Source organism: Symsagittifera roscoffensis, chromosome 2 (assembly GCF_963678635.1).
Source record: "Symsagittifera roscoffensis chromosome 2, txSymRosc1.1, whole genome shotgun sequence".
Classification (NCBI taxonomy): Eukaryota; Metazoa; Xenacoelomorpha; order Acoela; family Convolutidae; genus Symsagittifera; species Symsagittifera roscoffensis.
In genome coordinates this window covers 70,526,998-70,548,854 of record NC_087063.1, presented here as the reverse complement: position 1 = coordinate 70,548,854, position 21,857 = coordinate 70,526,998, and the positions used below count along the sequence as shown (strand labels likewise).

The 21,857-nt window shown below is 36.6% G+C and overlaps 2 protein-coding genes across 2 annotated transcripts; one reads left to right on the top strand and one right to left on the bottom strand.

The window, feature by feature from the left end:
- Positions 1–10,785: 10,785 nt before the first annotated feature.
- Positions 10,786–12,476, top strand: LOC134839320 (uncharacterized). Its single transcript, XM_063854826.1, has one exon. The coding sequence runs from the start codon at positions 11,100–11,102 to the stop codon at positions 12,273–12,275; it is 1,176 nt and encodes a 391-aa protein (XP_063710896.1). The 5' UTR covers positions 10,786–11,099; the 3' UTR covers positions 12,276–12,476.
- Positions 12,477–17,713: 5,237 nt separating this feature from the next.
- On the bottom strand, positions 17,714–21,448 carry LOC134839934 (uncharacterized protein K02A2.6-like). Its single transcript, XM_063855563.1, has 3 exons — positions 18,997–21,448; positions 18,548–18,682; positions 17,714–18,177 (listed from the first exon to the last, which is right to left on the bottom strand). The coding sequence occupies exons 1-3, from the start codon at positions 21,446–21,448 to the stop codon at positions 17,714–17,716; spliced, it is 3,051 nt and encodes a 1,016-aa protein (XP_063711633.1).
- Positions 21,449–21,857: the final 409 nt, after the last annotated feature.

The window sequence follows — 21,857 nt, the reverse complement described above, 5'->3', positions numbered from 1 at the left end:
TAGAGCTTATAATTGTTTTAATATCAAATTGTTGATCTAGAAACAAGTGAACAGGCATTGTATAAATGCCGAAATTCTTGAGCGGCGGAATGGTAGGTTTTTTGCTGAGAATTCGGAATGCTTATGCAAAAAAGCGGAAATTTTGTTAAAAAAGTGCATTTTGCCAAAACCATTGTACTGTTCGGTTTTGTTGGAAAAAATGTTTCGTTCATTTTCGGTTGGAATTGGCTCGCAAATTTGAGTTGTGCGTCAAAGTTTTTTGTTTGAAATTGACATTTTCTGTGGACTGATCCCAGTTACACTAACAAAGTTCATTAGTTCATAATTTTTTCAAATGTTATTTAGAATATTTTTACATAATTTTTAAAAATTATAAGAACTGCGATAATCTGCGTTTTGCCGCAGTTTTAAACCATGCCTGAATGAAGATTTAAAAAATACAGAATGAGCTTAAGAATCAAGCAAATTATTTAAATAAATCTTAGGTTTTATTTTGCGATCATGTCATAATGTTAGTGTGAAGTGTTTTTAAACATATTTTGAGCATGTGGTTTTGTTTGTTAATGGACGTAATGAATATTCACAGGACTTGGGCCGTGGGTGTTTTCGACCGTTTTTTGCTCTCGATTTGGTGTTTTGGTGGTATCCTTTTTTGATTTAAGTTCACGCTCAAAAAAAAGTTTTGTTTCAACAGTGGGTTTTCTTTTTCAAGTTTCCAATGCGATAAAAATGAAATTCGGTTGTTGTCTCAAATTGAGATCGTAACTGTGTCAAAAATGTAGAGCGTAAAATATTTTTGTTCATCGAAGAGTTTTCAGGAAGTCCAATTAATTTTGTAAATGCAGCTGGACTGGACACTTCCAGTTTTTTCACTGGTGAGAGCAATTTTTTTTGTAATTGGGAACTAGATTTTGACCTTCGACAACTTTTTCGCAATCAATTGCGTCAGAAAGTTCAATTATTTGAGGGTGACTTCACATCTTTTTAAGTTCCCGTTCTATTCGAAATGTATGTTTTAATTGGTCTTGCTTTTGTTTTGTTTTTTCTCTTGCTGTTTTTTTTGTTATTCGGATTCAAAATATTCGGCTAGTCTGTTATCGGCTTTTTTGCTTCAAATTGCCTATTTTATGGGCAATAGCCTTTTTTTCTTTCTTGTGTATGATAAAGGAGGAGTTAGCCATGAAATTTTTTTTACTATTGAGGTGTTCTGCGGTTTAACGGGCGTCTGCCCTAGTTTTGTTGAATCCGAAACTTAACATATCATACTTTTTGTAACCTAACGTTAGGTTATAAAACCAACTTTTATAACCTAACTCGCAAACAAGTGTTTAAATGATTTCACTTTTGCTATAATCACGATCTGTAGCACTGGAAATTTAATTGTATCTGTTCTCTGCTTTTAATGTGACTTGTGTTTGCCTATCATTGAGCGTCCGTGGTTGAGCAGGAAGGATGAGAGACTGCAAATCTCGAGGTCGCAAGTTCCAATCCGGCACATATCAAAAGTTTTAATAATTTGAGGCTTATTTCTACTTTTTCTTCTTTCGTTTTCTAGAGATACTTTTTGCCGTTTTCTCGCTATTGTTTGCACTGCTTCACCACTTGTCTTTATCGACTGGTGTTCCTCAAAATTAACTTAATTCGAGACAAAAGTCTGAAAAATTCGATCAGGCTAGTTTTCCATGTTTTTTTCCCACACAGCTTCAGTTCGGTGTATGAAGTAACTTGTCGAAAATTTAATATCCGTTGTCTCGAATACACGATTAGTATGAATTGAGCTGCATGCCTTTAAGTGTTCAGATTTAAAAAACAGTAACTTTTAATATAGTTGTGTTTTTTTGAGAATAAGTGCTTAAGCTTCGGTAAGTGGAAAGCTAATTGCGCAATAACAAGTATGCAAATAGCTCAAGAGAAGGTGATTGATTTGTAGTTTCAAAAATTCATTTTTAGTTTTCAGAAATGCCTGCGGATTAATTACCCATTAGTCAAGCTTCCTAAAATTGAGTTAGTTATAATCAAAAAAGTGTCAGTCACAAAAATTCTGGAAGTTATTCAACGAGCTTGGTGATTTGATTTTTTTAAGTTCACACATTGAAGTTGCTTTCTGAAAAAGTATTTTTTTAGGTTTCATTGAATTCTTTTACGCTTTTTTAACGGCTATGTTCTGAACTTCTGCGGACTATCTTGACAATGGAATATGTTTTTAAAACGCAATTGATTCGAAGATCCGTTTAGCCTCTGCAGACGTAAAGAACGCATAAGTAACGCCAATTTCATAGCATCTGTTCTCTGCTTTATTGGTGGCTAGTGTTTGCCGTTAGTCAAGTGTCAGAGGGAAGGACGTGAGGTTTCTAATACACTAGTTGCAGATTCAATGCCGCCTTTAGCCCTAGTTTTTTTTTCTTACATTTGATTACTTTTTTGCTGCAAAGCATAGGCATTTTTTGGCATGTTTAGCTGTATCCTTGGTGGCTAGTGTTAGGAAATTTTCAATGGCTTCTAAGGGAGATAACAAATCTCGAGATCGCAGGTTCGAATTGACACATAGCAAAATTTATACTAATTCGAGGCCTATTTCTACTTATTCTTATTTCGTTTTCTAGAGATACTTTTTACCGTTTTCTCGCTTTTGTTTGCACTGCTTCACCACTTGTCTTTATCGACTGGTGTTCCTTAAAAATAATTTTATTCGAGACAAGTCTGAAAAATTCGATAAGCCTAGTTTTCGTTATCTTTTCCACTCAGCTTCAGTTTTGTGTATGAAGTTACTTTTCGATGTTTCGAAATTTTTCCCCCATTGTTTCCAATACAGCATCGCTGTGATTGAACTGTATGCCTTGAATTGTTTAGATTCAATAAATCTCGTAAATGTTCATTTAGTTGGTTCGTGTTTTTTAAAGAAAAATTGTTTAAGGTACGCTAACTGGAAGGCTAATTCCGCAATAACAAATATCCAAGTAGCACTAAAGAGTGATTGTCCTAAAGTTTCAAAAATTCAATTTAAGTTTTCAGAATTCCCTGTGGATTAATTACCCTTTAGTCGGGATTCTCAAATTGAGTTAGTTATTAAAAAAGTGTCGTCACAAAAAATTCTGGAAGTTAGTTCAACGAGCTTCGTTGTTTATTTGTTTCGATGAAGTTCACACAATGAAGCTGCTTTCTGAAACCGTAGTTTTTTTTGGTTTCAATAAGTTCAGTGACGCTTTTCCAGCGGCTATGTTCTGAACTTCTGAGGACTATCCTGACACTGGAATATATTTCCGTATCGCAAGTGATTCGAAGATTTGCCTCTGCAAATGTAGCAAAAGTGCAACTTCATGCAGCCTAATAAATTTTGCATTTATCCTCTGTTTATTTACCAAGCGAATATCTGTTTCTCTTTTTGGCTCGTTGATCTTTGGGTATAAAATTGGTCTTAAGAATTTGGAGAGCTGTGTGTTCGAGTCACAGATGGCACGCTGTTCGGCTCTTTTCTACACCCCCACCCTCACAATAAAACGATAATGCTTTTCTGGTGCCATTTGCGGCAATTGTAGTGTCTCGTCGGGCCTGTTGCGTGAAGGCGGCCCCCTGGACCCCCGTATCATCTTATACCTCATACCATCACGCATTCAGCCATAATAAAACGTGTGACAAGTAAGAAAATGGAGCGTTCGAAATATGGGGTGGGGGATTGGAAAAGAGTCGAATTTTCTTAACATCAACTTTTAAGCTCTAAAGATTTATGCTAGCTGTTATTCAGACTTGCTAAATCGGATCACAAACTTTTTGGTAAACAACTCGGTAACAAGTTAGCGAATGATCAGTCTTCCGATTGGAAACTGAACAACATCTGTTGGAGAGAGACTGATAATAGAAAAGCGACAGATGGCGTTATTATAATGGTTGTAGAATTAAATATGAGGTAAGGAAACGAAAAAATTGATGTATAAGTATTAAAATATCGATATATAAGTAATCGAGACGGTGATATTTTAAAATAGGTGGCAGGTCCAACTGATCTAACTCAGTTGAACATAAAAGTTGGTAGCCACCGGGATGCGAGCGGGGGCGTATGTGCCTTCTGTCAGATGGCTTATCCACCACCAACCAGTCGGAGATTTTCGATTAAACAGGTTTAAATTGAGAGTCTCAACCTATAATAACCAGTTCAACAGCTGTTGTTTCCTGTGTTTCTACCTTATTACCCTTGTTCATAGGTTTTCACTTTTGCTATTCACGATCTGTAGCACTGGAAGTTTTATAGCATCTGTTCTCTGCTTTGTATGTGACTAGTGTTCGCCTATCGTTAAGCATCCGTAATTGAGAGGTAAGGATGAGAGACTGCAAGTGCTTTTATACAGCAAAAGCTTTACTAATTTGAGGCTTGTTTCTACTTTTCCTTATTTTGCTTTCAAGAGTTGTTTTTTGCCGTTTTCTCACTAAAGTTTGCAAAGCACTACTTCGCCACTGTTCCATACTCACTTTTTGCTGGAAGTTGTCTTTATCGACTGGTTTTCCTCAAAATTATTTTTATTTGAGACAAAAGTCTGAAACATTCGATAAGGATAGTTTTTAATGTTTTTTTTTCACTCAGCTTTAGTTCTGTGTATGAAGTTTCCTTTCGATGTGTCGAAAATTTATTTTCCATTGTGTCCAATACAATATTTGGTTAGTTGGTTATTGCTTCATCATTTTGTCAAAATTAACTAGTCTGCTGAGCAAAAATTTCCGCTGTTGAGTTGTAGCTTAAATTGTTACCCTTGCGATAAGCAAGGGTATTGCAATCGGGTAATGTAGTTTTTTCCCCGTAAACAACTTTGTTCACAGGATATTGCGCCTTTCGATGGACGAAAAAAGTTCGCGCCTTTCGATAGGCGAAAAAAGTTTGTGTATGCGTATCTGTGTTTTTGAGGGTGAGGTATGCGTGTCTGTGTTTTGAGGGTTTTTAAGACTTCTTATTAGTCTTAAAAAATGTTTGAGTTTTTTGTTTTTACTTTTTTCGGCTTGATAGGTTTCGGACTATATAACATCGGCTTAGTCGCCTCATATTGCGTCGTTTCAAGGGCTGTGCATGTGTTTTGAGGATGACAGGGACTTAATAACTTTTTATTAGTTTTAATTTTTTTTTTTCGGCTTTGTTTTTTTTTTATGAAGAATAATGAACGTTGTGAAGACTCTTAAATAGGTCTTGCTGATTTTTTTTTGATTTTTTTTCAGGAAAAGTCTTAAAATGTTGATGCAATTAGGTATATATGCACTTTTTGAGTTAAATTGAAATTCATCTGCTGAAAGTGAGGTAAATAGCACTCTCCAAATATGAACGTGCAAATGGTGCAATAAAAAATGTGAAAAATTTCTTGTTTCGAAAGTGGAATTTAATTTGTAGATTTCCAGCGGAATAAAAACTTTACCTGTTGATCCAGGTTGCTCAAGTTGGGTTAATGTTATCAAAAAAGCGCCAATAATTATTATTTCTAGAAATTGAAAGAGGTTAAAGGGCATCTATTTTTTATTTGAAATTCGAAAGTTGAGATTTTTTCAACAAAGTTAGTGTTTTTTTAATGTTTACTTGAGTTCATTACTCTTTTCCAATCTTCGATTGACTTTGTTTTTCTTGGCCGAATTCGATTTGGTTTTTGTAGGTTTCGGCCAATATTATGTTGGCATAGTGGCCGCAAATTGTTTTTTTTTGACGCGTGAATAAAATTTTGTGTGTTTGTTTGTTTGAGGGTGTGGGAGACTTAATAATTTCTGCCCAAAGGGTTTCTGCTAAGGTGTTGCCTCCTTTTTTATCGCTTGAATAACTTTTCTTTCGATGCTAGTTTCACATTTTATTGTCTGGGCTCGTTTTTGTTTCGAAACTAGCTTTATCGATAGATCTTTTTTTTCGAAATTTTCGATTTTTTCTTTCGACTTGGCGGCTTTCTTGTTTTGTATCGTAAGTGATGCGAAGCTCAGCTTCGCTTTGTGTATAATAATGCCAATTATTAAGAATTCCGAGTTGATAGATGAATTCTCTATTCTTGCAGTTTTGCAGACTGGCTAGTATCGTGGCCAACACATCTGACGCGTTCGATTTTCGCTGGGGACAATTTTTGCTTTGAAAAGACCTGCCAGTAAACCTGCCACTTATTGTAATAAATCACCTTGGTCACGATGCTAGTCAGTCTGCTAAACTGTTAGAATGGCGAATTTATCGATCAACTGGCGAATTTATCAATATTATTTAGTACAGCGTGGTATTTACAAATTAGACTACGGGATTCATATTTGGTTTTAATTAAGTATTTTGAATTTTTTTTTGGAAAAAAAACCCGCAATTTTTTCGGATTTGTTTTCGTTTCAGTTTATCTCGACTGCATTGAATTTTCTTCTAATGTTATGTTTTTGAAATTTCTGCTTATGTATTTTCCGCTAAAAAAAGACGCTGACTAATTGTAAACAGCTGTCTTTTTGACGGAGATTGAAACAATTTTTGACGAAGTTTCCATCTGAAAGATACTTATAACTTGATGTTTCAAACTTTACTATTTAAATTTGAATCAGATGTGGAAAATTGTGGTTCCGGGCAATCTCGTCCACTTTGATGACAAGCAATTTAATACGATGTTTTTTGGCTATAATTGCCACTCCTTTTGTAGTTTTAACTAAACATAATCGGCCCGTGCTTACTAAAAAATTTGGACAAGAAATGAAGACAAATTAATCAAGTTTTCCCCGTAAGATTGAGTTTTAAGTTTGCACAGCAAAGGGCAATATATATGTACTTGACAGTACCGTGCTGATTTAAATTAACCGGACAAATCGCAATAAACTTGAAATTTAAAACGCATTTTTCTCAAATTGGGTTGAGTTTAGGTGAAAACTTATGAAGACAAAACTTGCTTAGAATTTTAGCAGAATTAATATAGTGTAATTTGTTTTGCGAAATTCGGGTCCGAAATTTTACCCCAAAAATGGGTCATTTTGGCTTTTCTTAGTTAATCAAAAATTACGCCAAAAATACCCAGTCGATCACAGACATAATTATATCAAAGTGAGCCCCTCACGTAGCTCAACAATTTTTAAGAAGGGTATAATCTCCAAAATATTGTATAAGTTAATTTATTTTTGTTTGATAGACAAAAAAGGTCATTTTTACTATATAAAATACCAACTTTTTATTTGAAAACAATTTTTAAACAATATGCAATTTTTTTGGAGAAAATACCCTTCTTAAAGTTTGTTGAGCTACGTAAGGGGCTCACTTTGATATAATTATGTCTGTGATCGACTGGGTATTTTTGGCGTAATTTTTGATTAACTAAGAAAAGCCAAAATAACCCATTTTTGGGGTAAAATTTCGGACCCGAATTTCGCAAAACAAATTACACCATAATAATTCTGCGAAAATTCTAAGCAAGTTTTGTCTTCATAAGTTTTCACCTAAACTCAACCCAATTTGAGAAAAACGCGTTTTAAATTTCAAGTTTAACGCGTTTTGTCCGGTTAATTTAAATCAGCACTGTACTCAAATGGAAGGTAAATATACCTTTTTTTGTTGAGTTGGCTCTAAGGAAACATTCCCGCTCTGTTCGGTATGGGTTTTATTGTTCCATGATACAGTGCTGATGTTAATTATCCGGACAAATTAATACAACTTGAAAAGCTTTTTTTTCCCAAATTGGGTTGACTCTGGACAGAAAATGATGGAGGCATAACTTGCCTTAAGTTTTAGCAGAATTAATATGGTGCAATTTGTTCTTGCGAAATTCGGGCCTGAAGTTTTACTGCAAACAGAATCATTTTTAGTTTTTTTTATGATTTAAATATTACGCCAAAACCTCTTAGTCAATCATTGCAATAATCATTTCAAAGTGAGCCTCTTACGGGGCCCAACAAACTTTTAAAAGTGTATAGTCTCCAAAACATTGTATAAATTATTTTTGTTCATAGACAGAAAATGTCGTTTTACTATATACACACCTACTTTTTTCATTTTGAAATAATTTTTAAGCGTTACGCGCTGAATTTTAGGAGAGTATAAACTTTTCGAACTTTGTTGGGCTGCGTAAGAGCTCACTGTGATATAATTATGACTTTGATTGACTAGATAGTTTTTAAAGCCAAAAATTAATAAGTTTTTGGGGTATAATTTTGGGCCCGATTTTCGCAAAGTAAATTACACCATAATATTTTTTGCTAAATTTCTAAGCAAGTTATGTCTCCACATTTTTGGTCCCAAGTCAACCCAATTTGGGAGAAACGCTCGCTCAATTTGAAAGTTTTTTCCTTTTGTCCGGATAGTTTAAAGCAGCACTGTCGCTTTTTCTAACTGTATCTGCTTTATAATAGCGTAGTTTTAGCGAATGTTTTAAAAGATGGTAGTTTTCAGTTCTTAGCAGTGCAGTAGATTTTTCTACGTTCCTTAAGAAAATAGACTTGGGACTTAAGATACTAGTTTTCTTTTTGAGTTTTTCTATTTTATGTCTAAACATATCCTTAACTTTTGCATCACAATTGGTGCCTCCATGTCATAAGAGTTTCATTATATTAGGATTTCAGCATGCGCGTTCGCGTTGCGTGTCAATTAGGAAGCTGAAGTATTTTTTTCGACAGTTTTGATAAGAAGCCTTATTGTTTGTTTCAGCTGGGATTGGAAGCGTATACTAATAAATCACTCACTTCGCCACTGTTTTTGGAAAGTTTTTAAACCATCTGTAGGCTTGTAATTTTATCTAATATCAATTCATTACTACTAACTTACCAAGGAACCGGCATAAATTTTGGTAGGTAAAATGAGGAAAAAAAACATTTGAAAATTCAATTTTTCAAATTATTGGTGAGGTATCAATTTCAAATGCTGTTCCGAGCACGTCACTAATGACGCGAAGGAATTCTGTGCTAGGTATGGTTTTTTTTTGAAATTTTGACTATCCCAAAGAAAGCTCGTAGGTTGTCAATTTTGGTATCCTATTTAAACCCAATTGGTTGTGGTTTTGATTTCAAAAACGTTCCCTCTGTGTCAACAAAAATTGTTAGACATTTTTTAATTTTCAAAGTAATATAGAGCCGAAGAGAAGAAACGAACGGAGGCTGACATACAAGTATAATTTACTAGATTTTCTACGTACTTCAGAAAATTTTTTTATCATTTTTTTTCCTGCAGTTTTCCATCTAATTCAGTTTCGTAAAACTGAAAAAATAACAGTAATTTTAAAAGAAAACGGAAAAGTATCTGTCTTACTTTGTGATTTCCTGCCTGAGATGATAGTAGTAGGAAATTATGTGCTAGGTGCTTGAAATCGGTTATTTTTGTCTTTTTTTGCTTCTGTTTTCTCTCAGCTATATTTTTAGTTCTGAAATTTAGTCGCTCATTTGTCTGGTGCTTGGTTTCGACCACAAAGGTATAGCAACTAAATCTTAATTTTTATTTTTTCAAGCCGCAGAATTTTTAATGACCTGTCGTTCAACTCGCTTAGCAATGTGTGGTTTTGTTGAATAAGTTTTTGGTTGGTGGTTATTTGCAGAATCAGTACGATACATGTAGCTAAATCTGTTTGCTTTTTTTTCTAAGTTCGTTTCTTTTCGTAAAAAGTTTCTAGTTTAAACTAGCGAATTTTAGTGAAAGAAGTGTACTAGTACGACTATTATTTTTTTCAACCCTGAGTCGCAAATATTGCTCCCATTTCTGGGACACCTGTACAGCTTTTTGATAGCATGTGCTATGACATTCGATTTCATTAAAAATTTTCTTTAACCTAAGGAAAAAGTCTGTTATTTTTAAACTAAAAACGGCAAATCTATCTATTGATGGCATCAAATGATATAAGTACAGACTAATAAAGAAAAGAAAGAACAAAGTTAAATAAGAATCTCATTTATGAATTGAGTGACTCGATTGAATCGAAAAATATAATTTCAACTAAGTTTCTTTTAAAACGAAAATGGTAGAATCTTATTTAACAATTTTAAACAATTTTCTAAAGCAAATTGTTAAAAATTGTTAAATTTCGTTTCTGAGTTGAAAATACGAAGATCTGAAACCCAGTAGTTTTGGAGATTTTACCATTTTAGTTTTGAAAGAAACTTAGTTGAAGTTTCATTTTTCGATCCTATTTTGAAATGAGAAAAGCGCTGTTAGATGCTCCCGTCTTGTTACAGTTGCATTCAATTCGTTTTGTTTTCAAAAATTAAATATATATGCAGCTTCACAGTTATTAATCTGTTTGAAGCATCGGAGTTGCGTTACCCGCTAGTATCTTTGAAATGCTTTTTTTTTTACATAATTTGGCCTTATGCTTTCGATTTTTTCATCTGCAAAGTTAGCGTGGATGCCTTCAGCTTGTTATATTCCAAATTATTACATGCCTCTTTGTGTCTATTTGTATTTGGTGCCACTTTTGCTGCATTGCATTGGCAGTTTATTAGCATGTGTAGCTGCTTCATTCGTGACTAGTGTTTCGGTCGTTGAGCATTCGTGGTCGAGCGGGCAGGGCGTGAGACTTCAAATCTCGAAATCGCAGAGTGCGAATCCGATAGTTAACAAAGTTTTTCTAGTTCGAGGCTTATTTCCATTTTTCGAATTGCATTTTATAGCTGTGTTTTTGTCGTTTTCCGCTAGTGTTGCGAAGCGCAACGTCGCCTCTGTGTAATTGTTGTTATTAGTTTTTGGAATGGCCTACTTTGCCTCTGTATTTAACATTGATTGTCTATATTTGCGTCTATATGTCTCTTTTTGTTGAATTGATGAAATTTGTGGGTATTCATGAACGTATATATCCTAAAAGGTGCAAATTCTATATTTAAAGCATTCACAGTTTTAGAGTAATATGAGCCAGATATATATAAATCCTCTCAACATGGAGAATGATCGACAGGAAAGAGGTCATTGTTTATAGCAAACTGCAAACATGGTCAACCTAATTATCATCTTTGTGGTCCAATTAATCTCGATGGTATATTTAGAAACGACCTTCAAGTGAAACGCTTCAAAAAGAACTTGGGAAGTTTGCGGTTTGTGATATAGCGCTTAATTTCGACCAATGGCAAAAGCGCAAGTGTTGCATTCCTCAATTAGGTTAATATCATTCTAACGTTTCATCAATCTTACCAGGAAGTTGGGACTGAAATTCAAAATGACATCAAAATTCACGGCACCAGCGAAGATAATAGTTACAGGCGAACATTCAGTGGCCCATGGAAAACTAGCTGTAGTAACTGCTATTAATCTGAATTGTCATTGTACCATTGCAAGTACCAGTCGCGAATTTTCTGAAGAAGCGACAACTAATCTGGAATTTAAGTCGCACTTTGACCAAAAGCTTGTGTTCAGAAACGCGGAAATCGCGAAGCTCTTGGAGAGTTACGTTGAGATCTCGAGCGGCGCTTTCGATCCACCGAGTAAAGCGCAGATTGCTCTATTAGCAGACTTTGTATCTAAACATACTCAGAAGAAGTTTTTTTTACTCGCGGGCCAGTGCTTTATGCATGTGCTGCTCTCTGTGCTATCTGAAATGGTCAAATCTGGAAATTTAATTAACGAAGGGTTTTTGGAGAAAGATTTGACATTGATTATGACTTCTGAAGTTCCTCTTGGAGCAGGCCTCGGGTCATCCGGCGCGGTTACTTCAGTTCTAGCTGCTTGTATTTTGGACACATTTGGATTTGTAAGCAAACGAGAAAATGAGATTTTGTCCGAAGACGAACTGAATCGTGTGAACAAATTAGCGTTCGCAGCAGAGCACATAGTACATGGCAAGCCTTCAGGAATTGACACACTTGCTAGTTGTTTTGGAAATTCGATTGTTTTCGAAAACTTTGGATTTAAAAACTTGCTCGAAATGCCAGCATTGGAAATGTTGGTTGTTAATACCAACCAGGAACGCAATACGAAAGTGCTCGTTGAAATTGTGGGCCAGTTGAAGAAAGATGAGCCGGAGAACTTTCAGAGAATCATTTCAAAAATAGATGTATGCAGTAAAGCTATCGCAAATGTTCTTGGCGAATCTTCGTCTGTACGAATGGGCGATGAATCTTTTTACAAGCTATCCAAATTAATCCGGGAAAACCACGCGTTGCTTCAAGATTTGAGAGTATCGACTAGAAAACTAGACGAAGTTGTCCAATTAGCCGAAAAGTATAAATGTGCAGCTAAACTAACGGGAGCTGGAGGAGGCGGGTGTGCTGTCGTATTCATGAACCCTTCAGCTGATTCGGATATTGGATACAAAGCTCTGAAAGAGGAACTGGAAGCACTCGGCAACGAGGTTTTCAATGTTCAAGCTGGTTGTGAAGGTTTAAGACGAGGCTGAAACGACTGTGCAATTATTTGATCAGGGATAGAATTTAACATTCCAAATTTTGTATTGCTATTCATAATTGTCTCTATTATCGCGACTGTTTGGGTATTTTGTAAATTTTTATGAATGGTGCATGGTATGGTCTATTCCCTTTGTATAGTCATTAAAAAATCTCTATTGACATACTGTATTTAATTGAGTCACCTACCTCAAATCTCAAATGAGAGAAAATGACTATCAATTTGTTTGGAGGCTCACTGATCACTCTTGTGATTAGCAAGGATATTACAACCGGGTACAAGGCTTTTCTTAATTGAAAATGTTGTTCTCGGGACTCTTCTCATCTTAGGCCTGGGATCTAAAAAAATTCGTTTCAGAATGCATGCATTTTAAGTGTTCGTGGTTTTCGAAATTTGCTTCTTATGTTTCTTGTAAATTTACCTACTATTGCATATGTTGATTGTATAATTTCAGACTGTTTAATATTGCTTCAAAGATTTCTTCGGCTCATAAGGTTTCGTCTTTTTTATGTCGGCGTAATCAACGCATATTGCATGACTGGAGGAGAGAACAATGTTGCTTGTGTATGATATGCTTCTAGTCTCAAAATAGTATAGCTCAAATGTTTTCCAACATATTTGGGTCAGTGAATGTCTGCTCAGTAATTTTCGGCTTAGTTAATACTTCGTAATTTTTGTTTTAATGCTAAGTTTACAGTGATAATTGTCTTTTTTAGTTCGTTTGCCTCCAAGTCAACTTCATTAAAGACAAATCGAGATCTAATTTCTACTAATTGGGTCTCGTCTCTTTCTCTGTCCGCTAGCTTGCCATGGTATGTTTGAGATGTACCGCAGGTGGGGTGAAGAAGCGCTTCAACGTTGTCTTGCTTTATGAGGGCAAATTTTAGAAGAGTCCATGAATGTAGTTCAGACTCTTATATAGGTAGTGATATTTTTCTTTCGTTTTTTTTTCAGAAAAAGTTAAGGCTCAAATATAGTTTCTCGCGGTTTGACTTTTGATTTCTTTTTAAGTTCAGTTCATTTCCTTTGTTAATCGAGCAGGGAAAACGTTCGAACAGCGAAAAGGTCTGGAAAAATGTGATCGATTTCTAGTTTCAAAAGTGGGTTATAATTTCAGATTTCCAAGCGGAATAAAAAGCTTACCAAGTGGTCCAATTTTCTCAAATTGGGTTAATTTTATCAAAAAGTGTCAATCATAAATTGTTCTCGAAATTCAAAGAGCTTTAAGGACATCTATTTTTTTCTTTGAAATTCGAAAATTGATCGATCGTTTGGACTTGGCCATTTTGAAAACTTTAAGTTTGCCTCTCTGAACTAATTTGTTTTTTGATCGACAGAATCAGTGATTAAGCAGTTATCAACATTGAAATAGTTTTCTTTGGCTCTTTGTGATAAGTGTTCTGTTGCGTATCTTCCCCACCCTCTATTTTCTGAACTTTTGTTCTCATTGCCAGAATACTCCCGAATTGGCGCTAATGCAAATAGCGAATTGCAAAGTCCTTCATACTTATTCCTGTAAAATCAGAACTTACATATACGGTCGGTTCTAGGATGTTTTCGCGGGGAGGCGATTTTCAAATGGGAGAAGTTGTGGTGGATGCACGAAGTAACAAAAAAAAATTGTGGTGGGTGCTCGGAAAAAAGACATAAAACACTGAAAGACCCTATTTTGTAAAAGTTTTCTGACCAATAAGCATCTATTTTATGTTGCAACAAGGGGTTGTACAAGAGGAGCAAATGTTTTTGTCGTTGCCTAATTTGTCAGCTTGCAATTTTTTAACAATAGGAAGATATCAGTAATAATATAGGAGTGAACCACGGTGTAAAAGTGAAACAATTGAGTTGTTTAATCTTTGGTCTCATTACCAATTCTCTCATTGATTTTTCCGAAAATAAATTAACGGAAGTTTCTTTCAAATGGCTTTTAATGATTTAACTCGTATACAAACATGGAAGCATGAACAAGTTAACAGATTCACACATTTGAATATAATATTTGGGAGAGAGTTTTACATATACAATAAGTTAATTTAACTCTTCGTACAGAAAAACTTGTCAAAAACATGCAAAAAGCTATACAGCTTTTCGAGGCGTGACCCTGAAAAATCTAAGACAGAAGTTTCAAGATAATCTCAGACCTGAACCGCGCGAATAAAAAAATCCATTACATCGGTGTTATCTTTAAAGTATAGTGAGTACATGTTCTTGAAATGTTGCTGTAGTTGATGCTCAGTTACCTGTTTCAAATCATCTACTATCATCTCGTTTAATTACAAAGCAATGTAGCATTTGAGGGAAATGTTTTGCCATGGCCACTGCATTATTTGTGTTCTTGTTTCTGAGTAAGGCAAAGTTTTTGTTGTAGAAGCTCGAGAAATGCGTCTCTTTTTGGGGGCGTTCAACAGTGCCGAAGTACAACAGTGCCGAAAATGAAAAAGTGTTCAAAAGTGCCGAAAATCATCAATTTTCGGCACGGTTGAACACTTTTTCGTTTTCGGCACTGTTGTACTGCCCCGCTTTTTAGTGTATCCAAGTTAAAAGTTTTGAACGGGCTTTTTCCTCTGAGTTGATTTAAAATTTGAAAAAAATATATCTGATGTATCAATCGGAAACTGTCATATGCATCTAGGATAAATGGAAGCATCATTAATTTTGCGTTTGAAACAAATAACTTTAAAAATATGATTTTGCAGGTGTACAAATTTCACAAATACAGGTTTTGAGAAAAAGACTCTCCGTAAATAGCAATCCATTAAATTGAGCTGATTAACCGCAAATTATATCACATTTTAAATTTGATCCGGTTGCCGACCTGTCTTCCTAGGTATTTGAAATCTGAAACATCAGCCATAACACAGTTCCCAGAAGATGAACTTTCACCATTCCGAACCCGACCAAGTATCATCACTTTGCATTTCGATTAGTTTAATAATAGGATGTTCTTATTACACTAACTTTTTGCAGGTCTGATTGAAATTTCTATTTGGAAGCAATCTGTTGAGCTTCAATTAAGGCAGTATCATCAGCAAACAAAGTAACATAAAAGCTGCTGGCTGACGGCATTTCATTAATATATAAAAGAAACAGAAAAAAAACAGTAAGGAGCCTTGTGGAACACCTTTCATACATTTTAGCTTATCAGAAAACGATTTGTCTGAATATACAAACTATTTTTCGTTTTCTGAGATAGCTTCTTATTAGTTTTCGAGATGTCCCTCGAAAACCATAACTTAAAGTCTTGTCAAATAAAATATCCTGATCAACGTACCAAATGCCTTCTTTAGGTAATAAAGCAAAAATCATTTAGTGTTTTGTTGTCAATTGATTTCCTTATATTTTCTGTGATGAACAAAAAAGCACGTGTACAAGAATGATTGTTTTAAAATCTAAATGGAATTTTGTTAAATATTTTTAGCTGAAAATTTAAATACCCTTTTAAAAGAAGCTTTTTATCGAGTTTACTCAGAAGACAAGCTTATTGGCGATAGTTATTGGGTTCTTTTTTGTCGCCATCTCTATGCAGTGGTAATGTTTTTTTTTTTGATTTTTGAGAAAATCAGGGAAAGTGTTCTTCTGAGAGCATGTATTGAAAATGTACGCTAATTGGTCAGCTAGAAAACGACTACAAGTTTTAAGCTTTTTATTGCAGATCCCATCATGACCAGTTGGTTGTTTATTGGTCCTAGTATTTAGTTTTTAAGGATATCGTATCATGTAGCACAAACGTAAGCTCGTTTGCAGTAAAATCTGGCGTGTAAATGTTTTATTCGATTTTTGCTGTTAATTGTAGCGAAGTGTTCATTACGTCGAAGGCGAATTGCTTCTTTCTTCCGCAGAAATTATTAAAAGATTCAAAAATTTCAAGATCGTTTTTCTTTCTTCATGATCATTCTATCACTCAAACTGCATTTACTTTCCCTGACTCGCTTAATCACGTTATTTCTACACTTTTTTTAAAATTATTCCTATTTCCACTGGGTGGGTTGTTTACATTTAGTTTCCTCATCATTTGTTTGTTTTGGCTATCAATGCAAAGATGATTGTTTTTTTCTTCGTTTTTCGCGGACAATGATTTGACAACTGTTCAGTCAAGAGCTGGGTCGGTCTTGTTATATGATCTGGGTCAGTTTTGTTATATACAAGATTTTTTACATGAAAATTAGCAGACGAACAATTTTTGACTTGTTTTCTCCCTCGCTTAAGTAAACGGCTCTGTTTCACTCCCACCTTTCGGCTCTTTTTCCTTTTCCCCCCCACCTCACACGGGCTTCAAAATATAAGTGTAACGAGTGGTTTTACGAGGTTGAGTATGAAGATCAAATATGTTTGTCGTGGCCTTATTAGTCTGTATGTAAATTTTTGTAACAATCGGACAATGTGGTCAACAAATTTGCATGTAAAAAATTGCAGGTGGGGGGGGGAGGAAAAAGAGCCCACCTTTCAAAACCATTTGTGAGTTTTTTTTAACGTATTATTACGCTAAATGCGTTGTTTTGATGTGTAGTATGAAGAACAAATCTGTTCATGGCTGTCATGTTGCTCAGCATGCCAAATTTCATGGCACTATGGCATAGTTAAATCAGCTTTTTAAAATTGAATTTGAAGGGGGGCTGGAAAAAAACCACGCATACAAACATTTTCTAGCTCTCTAATTCTACTCTTTTTTCTTCCCGTCCACCTTACATAAGCATTGTTTTAATGCATAACGAGGCGTTTTACAAGGTTAAGTATGCATGCCAAATATGCCTTTCATGGCCTAATTAGTGCACATGCAGATTTTTGCTACAATCGGCCAGAAAATTTACTTCTGAAAATTCGCAGGTGCGGGAAAAGAAAAAAGAGCCGCTATTTCAATCCGAAAATCATGCAAAAATTTCAACCAATCAGAGACCACTTCAATTTTTACCCCGTGGTTCACTCATATTCCACAAATGATGTCTCAAAAAAATCACAGTGGGAAAACATGCGAATCAGAGGAGGAAAAACTTGCGGCTCTTTTTCCTTTCCCCCCCCACCTGCAAAATTTTTAGAGTCATTTTTCTGTTCAAATTGTCGGATTTTAAAAAAATTTGGCATATGGAGTGATTAGGACAAATCATATTTGGTCTTCATAATCAACCTTGTAAAATTACGCGTTACACAATAAAGCAAATCACAGGCGGAAAAGGCTCTTTTTCCTTCCCCCCCCCCATCTGCAAATTTTTACATGTAAATTTGTTGACCACATTGTCTGTTGTTATGAAATTTTACATACAGACTAATAAAGCCACGACAAACATATTTGGTATTCATACTCAACCTCGTAAAACCACTCGGTAAACTAATTGTTGGAGGAAACGCCGCTTCTTTATTAAGCTTTTATTCAACAATATCTGAAATCAACTTTAACATATAACAAATATATAACATTCATCCCCACCAAAAGAAAAGTCATTCATAACGCCATACAATTTCATCATCTTCGGGTTCTTCATTTATCTCTGAGCTCCCAACAGTGGAGCCATAAAATTGAGTTTGTTTTCTATTCCGACAACTCGTTCTTCGGCCAACTTGCTCGCTTGGTACTCGCACAACGTTTTTTTGACTGTTGATTGTTTCATCGAATTCCCCCGTCGTTCCCGTGGGTTCAGACGTGTTTGTATCAGATACTTCATTCGGAGGGTTCGGCTCATTAATATCCATTTGTTCACCATCTACTTCCACCGGTTGATCTAAAGGTTCGGAGACTTGAGAACCAATAGCAGGCATACGTGACTCATCTTGTACCGGAGGAACACCCACTCCAGGGGCCAACGAAGAAGTAGATACTGTATCAGTCCTTCCGGTAGATACTGTATCAGTCACTAATGGATCGTCCTTGTTGCGGACAAACTTTTTCAAATAAGCGTCGCGGCCTGATGATAACCAAGACGGAAATGAGAAACCAGCACTGCCACGTCTGTCAAAGCGAAATAAACGTGAATGAGGTGTTTCGTTGGTAGCTGAACATACTAACGTTCGGATGGATGCTAGGGCTTGAGGAAGGACATCTTCCCATTTTTCAAGTCCAAGTTGTTGAGTGTAAAATGCAGCGAATTGCCGTCCATATCGTACCGTTGAAACGTTCAGTTTGGCCATTTCCACTAGGATGGTACGGAGTTGTACAAGAATGAGAAATGCCGTTTTCATGACAGAACGAATTGAATTCACTGGACACGAATTGTCGCCCTCTGTCTGAATGGATAAATGCCGGAGTTCCGAGCAAAGAGAACAGATTGCGCAAACATGCAAGGACACTACTACTGCTGGTATCTTTAATGGGAAATGCGAAAGGAAAACGACTATACTCGTCAATGACAGTTAGCATGTGCACAGCACCAGACTTGCTAGATTGAGTTTTTGGCCCAACAAGATCAATACCTAAACGTTCAAACGGCTTACTAGCTCGAACAACAGAACTTCTAACGCTTGGTTTATAGAACCGTGGTTGCACTCTTTGCATGTTGAGAAGCTGTCAATACATTTCTTTACTTCTTCTAGAGAAAAGGCGAGTTTATGCCTCTGAATGTATTCCCAAAAACTGTTTATCCCTGGATGTGCTAACGATTTGTGAAGCAATGCGATCTGAGAATCCTGAGCAACAGCTATTCTTGAAAGTGCATCGGCTGAAAGGTTTTGAGAGCCAGGGCGGTAACTTATTTCATACCTATACTGAGATAGCTCCAAACGCCAACGGATCAACTTCTCGTTCTTGATACGAGACTTCTGACGGGAGAAAATGAAAGCAATGGCTTTTTGATCAGTGAGAACCGACGTTGGATAAGATCGTATAAACTGTTCCCATTTTCGGAAAACTTCCACAACTGCCATCGCTTCAAGTTCGACTGCGGACTGCTTCTGTTCAGCATTAGATAAAGTACGCGAAAAATACGCAATCGGCCTGTCATTCTGCGAAAGTGATGCTCCTATAGCAGAACCAGAGGCATCCGTTTCTATTCTGATTGGAGTTCCATTGCTCTCAGGTATGACAAGTGAAGATTTGGCAATGTCGGCCTTCAATTGCTCAATTGCATCGAGAGCTTTTGGAGAAAGGGGAAAACCTTTGGCACTTTGTGCTTGCAATATCGGCAAGATTTTATTTGAATAATCACTCACCCATTTTGCATTATAAGCAAAAAAATCTAGAAGTCGTCGCAACTGAACTGCTGTGGTAGGAACAGGATAATTCATCAATGTTTGTAACCTTTCTGGATCAGGTCGCTTTGTCCCGTTCTCAAGTATCTGGCCTAACATACTGATCTTCGTTATACCAAACGAACACTTGTCTTTATTAAGAGTCATTCCAAGCTCCTTAGAAACGGCTAAAAATTTGTGCAGGTTTTGGTCATGCTCTTCTTTATCGTTGCCTCCCACTATCACATCGTCAAGATAGGCTTTCGTCTTTAATAACTTATGTTCACTAAATATAGAGTCCATGCACCTCTGGAAAACAGGTACTGCATTCGTTATTCCGAATGGTAAGCGACAAAACTGATAAAGTTTCCCATTGTCTTCGAACGACGTTAGAGGTTTATCACTTTCCCGAATTTCAATTTGATGGTAAGCTGATTTCAAATCAATTTTGGAGAAAACCTTCCATTCAGCTGCTTCATCAATCATAGAATCAGGATCAGGGAAAGGATACGCGTCGACTTCTGTATACTTATTGATAGTTTCTGAGTAATCAATTACCATTCTGGGCTTGCGATTGTTGCCTTTAACAACGAAAGCCTGCGCACGCCATGGTGAATGCGACACTTCAATTATTCCTGACTCCAAGAGTCTTTCTACTTCCTTGTCCATAAAATCACGATCCGATCGTGATGAGAAACGTGACTTCGTTCGGACAGGCTCGGCTACCTTGAGTGTTCTTTCAGAGAAAAGAGTTGGTGGCTCTACTTGAAGCGCTGGAAACATGGCAGATAGCATGGATACGACTGACTGCGAACCTGAAGGTTTTGTGAAACTGATTGGCTGTCTGTGGCCGCCTGGTTTGAATTCGATACTTGTATGTTCGCCTAAAACATCAGTCCCTATGATCATGTCAGCAACCAAACGATCAACTACCTTGAAAGTGACAGTATACTTGTGGCCTTGAATTTCAACAGGAACTGTCGAAAATCCCACACACTCCAAACTGGTTCGATTTGCCATCATAGTATTCGAGACCTGAGAAGACATTGGCAAGTTCAACTGCTCGATAACAGGTGAGCATACGAAAGACCCAGTAGCACCAGTATCTATTAATGCTTTAACTTTATGTTTACTCTGAACAAAAACTTCATCGAAGAAAGCAGTCTCGGACGACAAAGAACACAAAACAGCATTCACGCCTTTGTCTTTGTCACTTCTATTGTCATTTGGGCCCGTAGTTGGTTTACAAGCTGCTGCCCAATGACCTGCTTTGTCACATTTATGACAAGAATCATTTCGGGCAGGGCAGTTTCTACGCATGTGGTTGCCATTCAACCCACAAAACTGACAGCTAGACCCTCTACGCCCGGACGCAGTGCTTTGTTTATACTTTTGAGCAGGCTTGTTGCTGTTACGAACCGCATTGAGTACTTCGCTGTTTTCTTCCTCGACCTCTGCGTAGGCAAGTGATGAGGTCGCTTCGTTGTTGTCAGTTTTGAACTGACGTGAAAACTCGTTTGAAACTTCTACTGCACATGCTACTGATATGCAGTGCTCCAACGTCGCCTCAGCATCTGTAAGCTCGAGCAAACGCACCCGGATCATATCTGATTCGACGCCAGAAACTAAAACATCTCTGAGAAGAGCATCTTGATGTTGTTTAGCAGTCATCTCCTTGCATTCGCACTTTTGAACTGCTACCTTCAAGCGTTTAACAAAATCAGTTACGCACTCACCGTGCTTCTGTCGACATGTCAGCAGTTGATGCCTTTCGTACAGGACTCTTGTCGGTTTCTTAAACTGGCGATCAAGAATGGTCAAACCTTCATTTAGTGTAGTTGCTTCTTCTAGAAGAGAAAACAAATCTGAACCGGCCTGAGTACGTAGATGGATGAGTTGATGACCATCATCGGTAATGTCATTGATAGCCAGTCCATCGGTGAAGCACTTTCTCAACCATCGCCACTGCTCGGGTGTCGGGTTTGCTGGAAGCTCTGGTGACTTGAACTTCATTGTTGAATAAAATTGTTGGAGGAAAAGCCGCTTCTTTATAAAGCTTTTATTCAACAATATCTGAAATCAACATTAACATATAACAAATATATAACACTAATATATTGAAGCTCGTTTGAGGTGGGGGTAAAAGGAAAAAGAGCCGCGGAAAAATATGCAAAAATGTCACCTGTGGGAAAAAGTTCACCTTAAGTTCCCGTGGAGTGAAAAGAAGATCCACTAGTACTCAAGGTGGACCCTTTGGGGCTGTTTTCCTTCCCCCCATGAACAAATTGGTCTTCATACTCAACCTTGTAAAACCACTCTTTACACCATAAAATTGATGCTTATGTGAGGTGGGGGTGGGGGTGGGGGGAGGAAAAAGAGCCGCCTTTGGCTGATGAAGGGGTTGATTCCCCGAGGAGAGGGG

Excerpts from the sequence above, each read along its gene's own strand:
- LOC134839320 (XM_063854826.1), top strand. The coding sequence starts at position 11,100 with ATGACATCAAAATTCACGGCACCAGCGAAGATAATAGTTACAGGCGAA.
- LOC134839934 (XM_063855563.1), bottom strand. The coding sequence starts at position 21,448 with ATGAAGTTCAAGTCACCAGAGCTTCCAGCAAACCCGACACCCGAGCAG. Across the intron at positions 18,683-18,996 it reads CAAGAACGAGAAGTTGATCC|GTATTGATCTTGTTGGGCCA; the intron begins GTTGGCGTTTGG and ends TTGAACGTTTAG. Across the intron at positions 18,178-18,547 it reads CAGTAGTAGTGTCCTTGCAT|GCCGCGACGCTTATTTGAAA; the intron begins GTTTGCGCAATC and ends GGTTATCATCAG.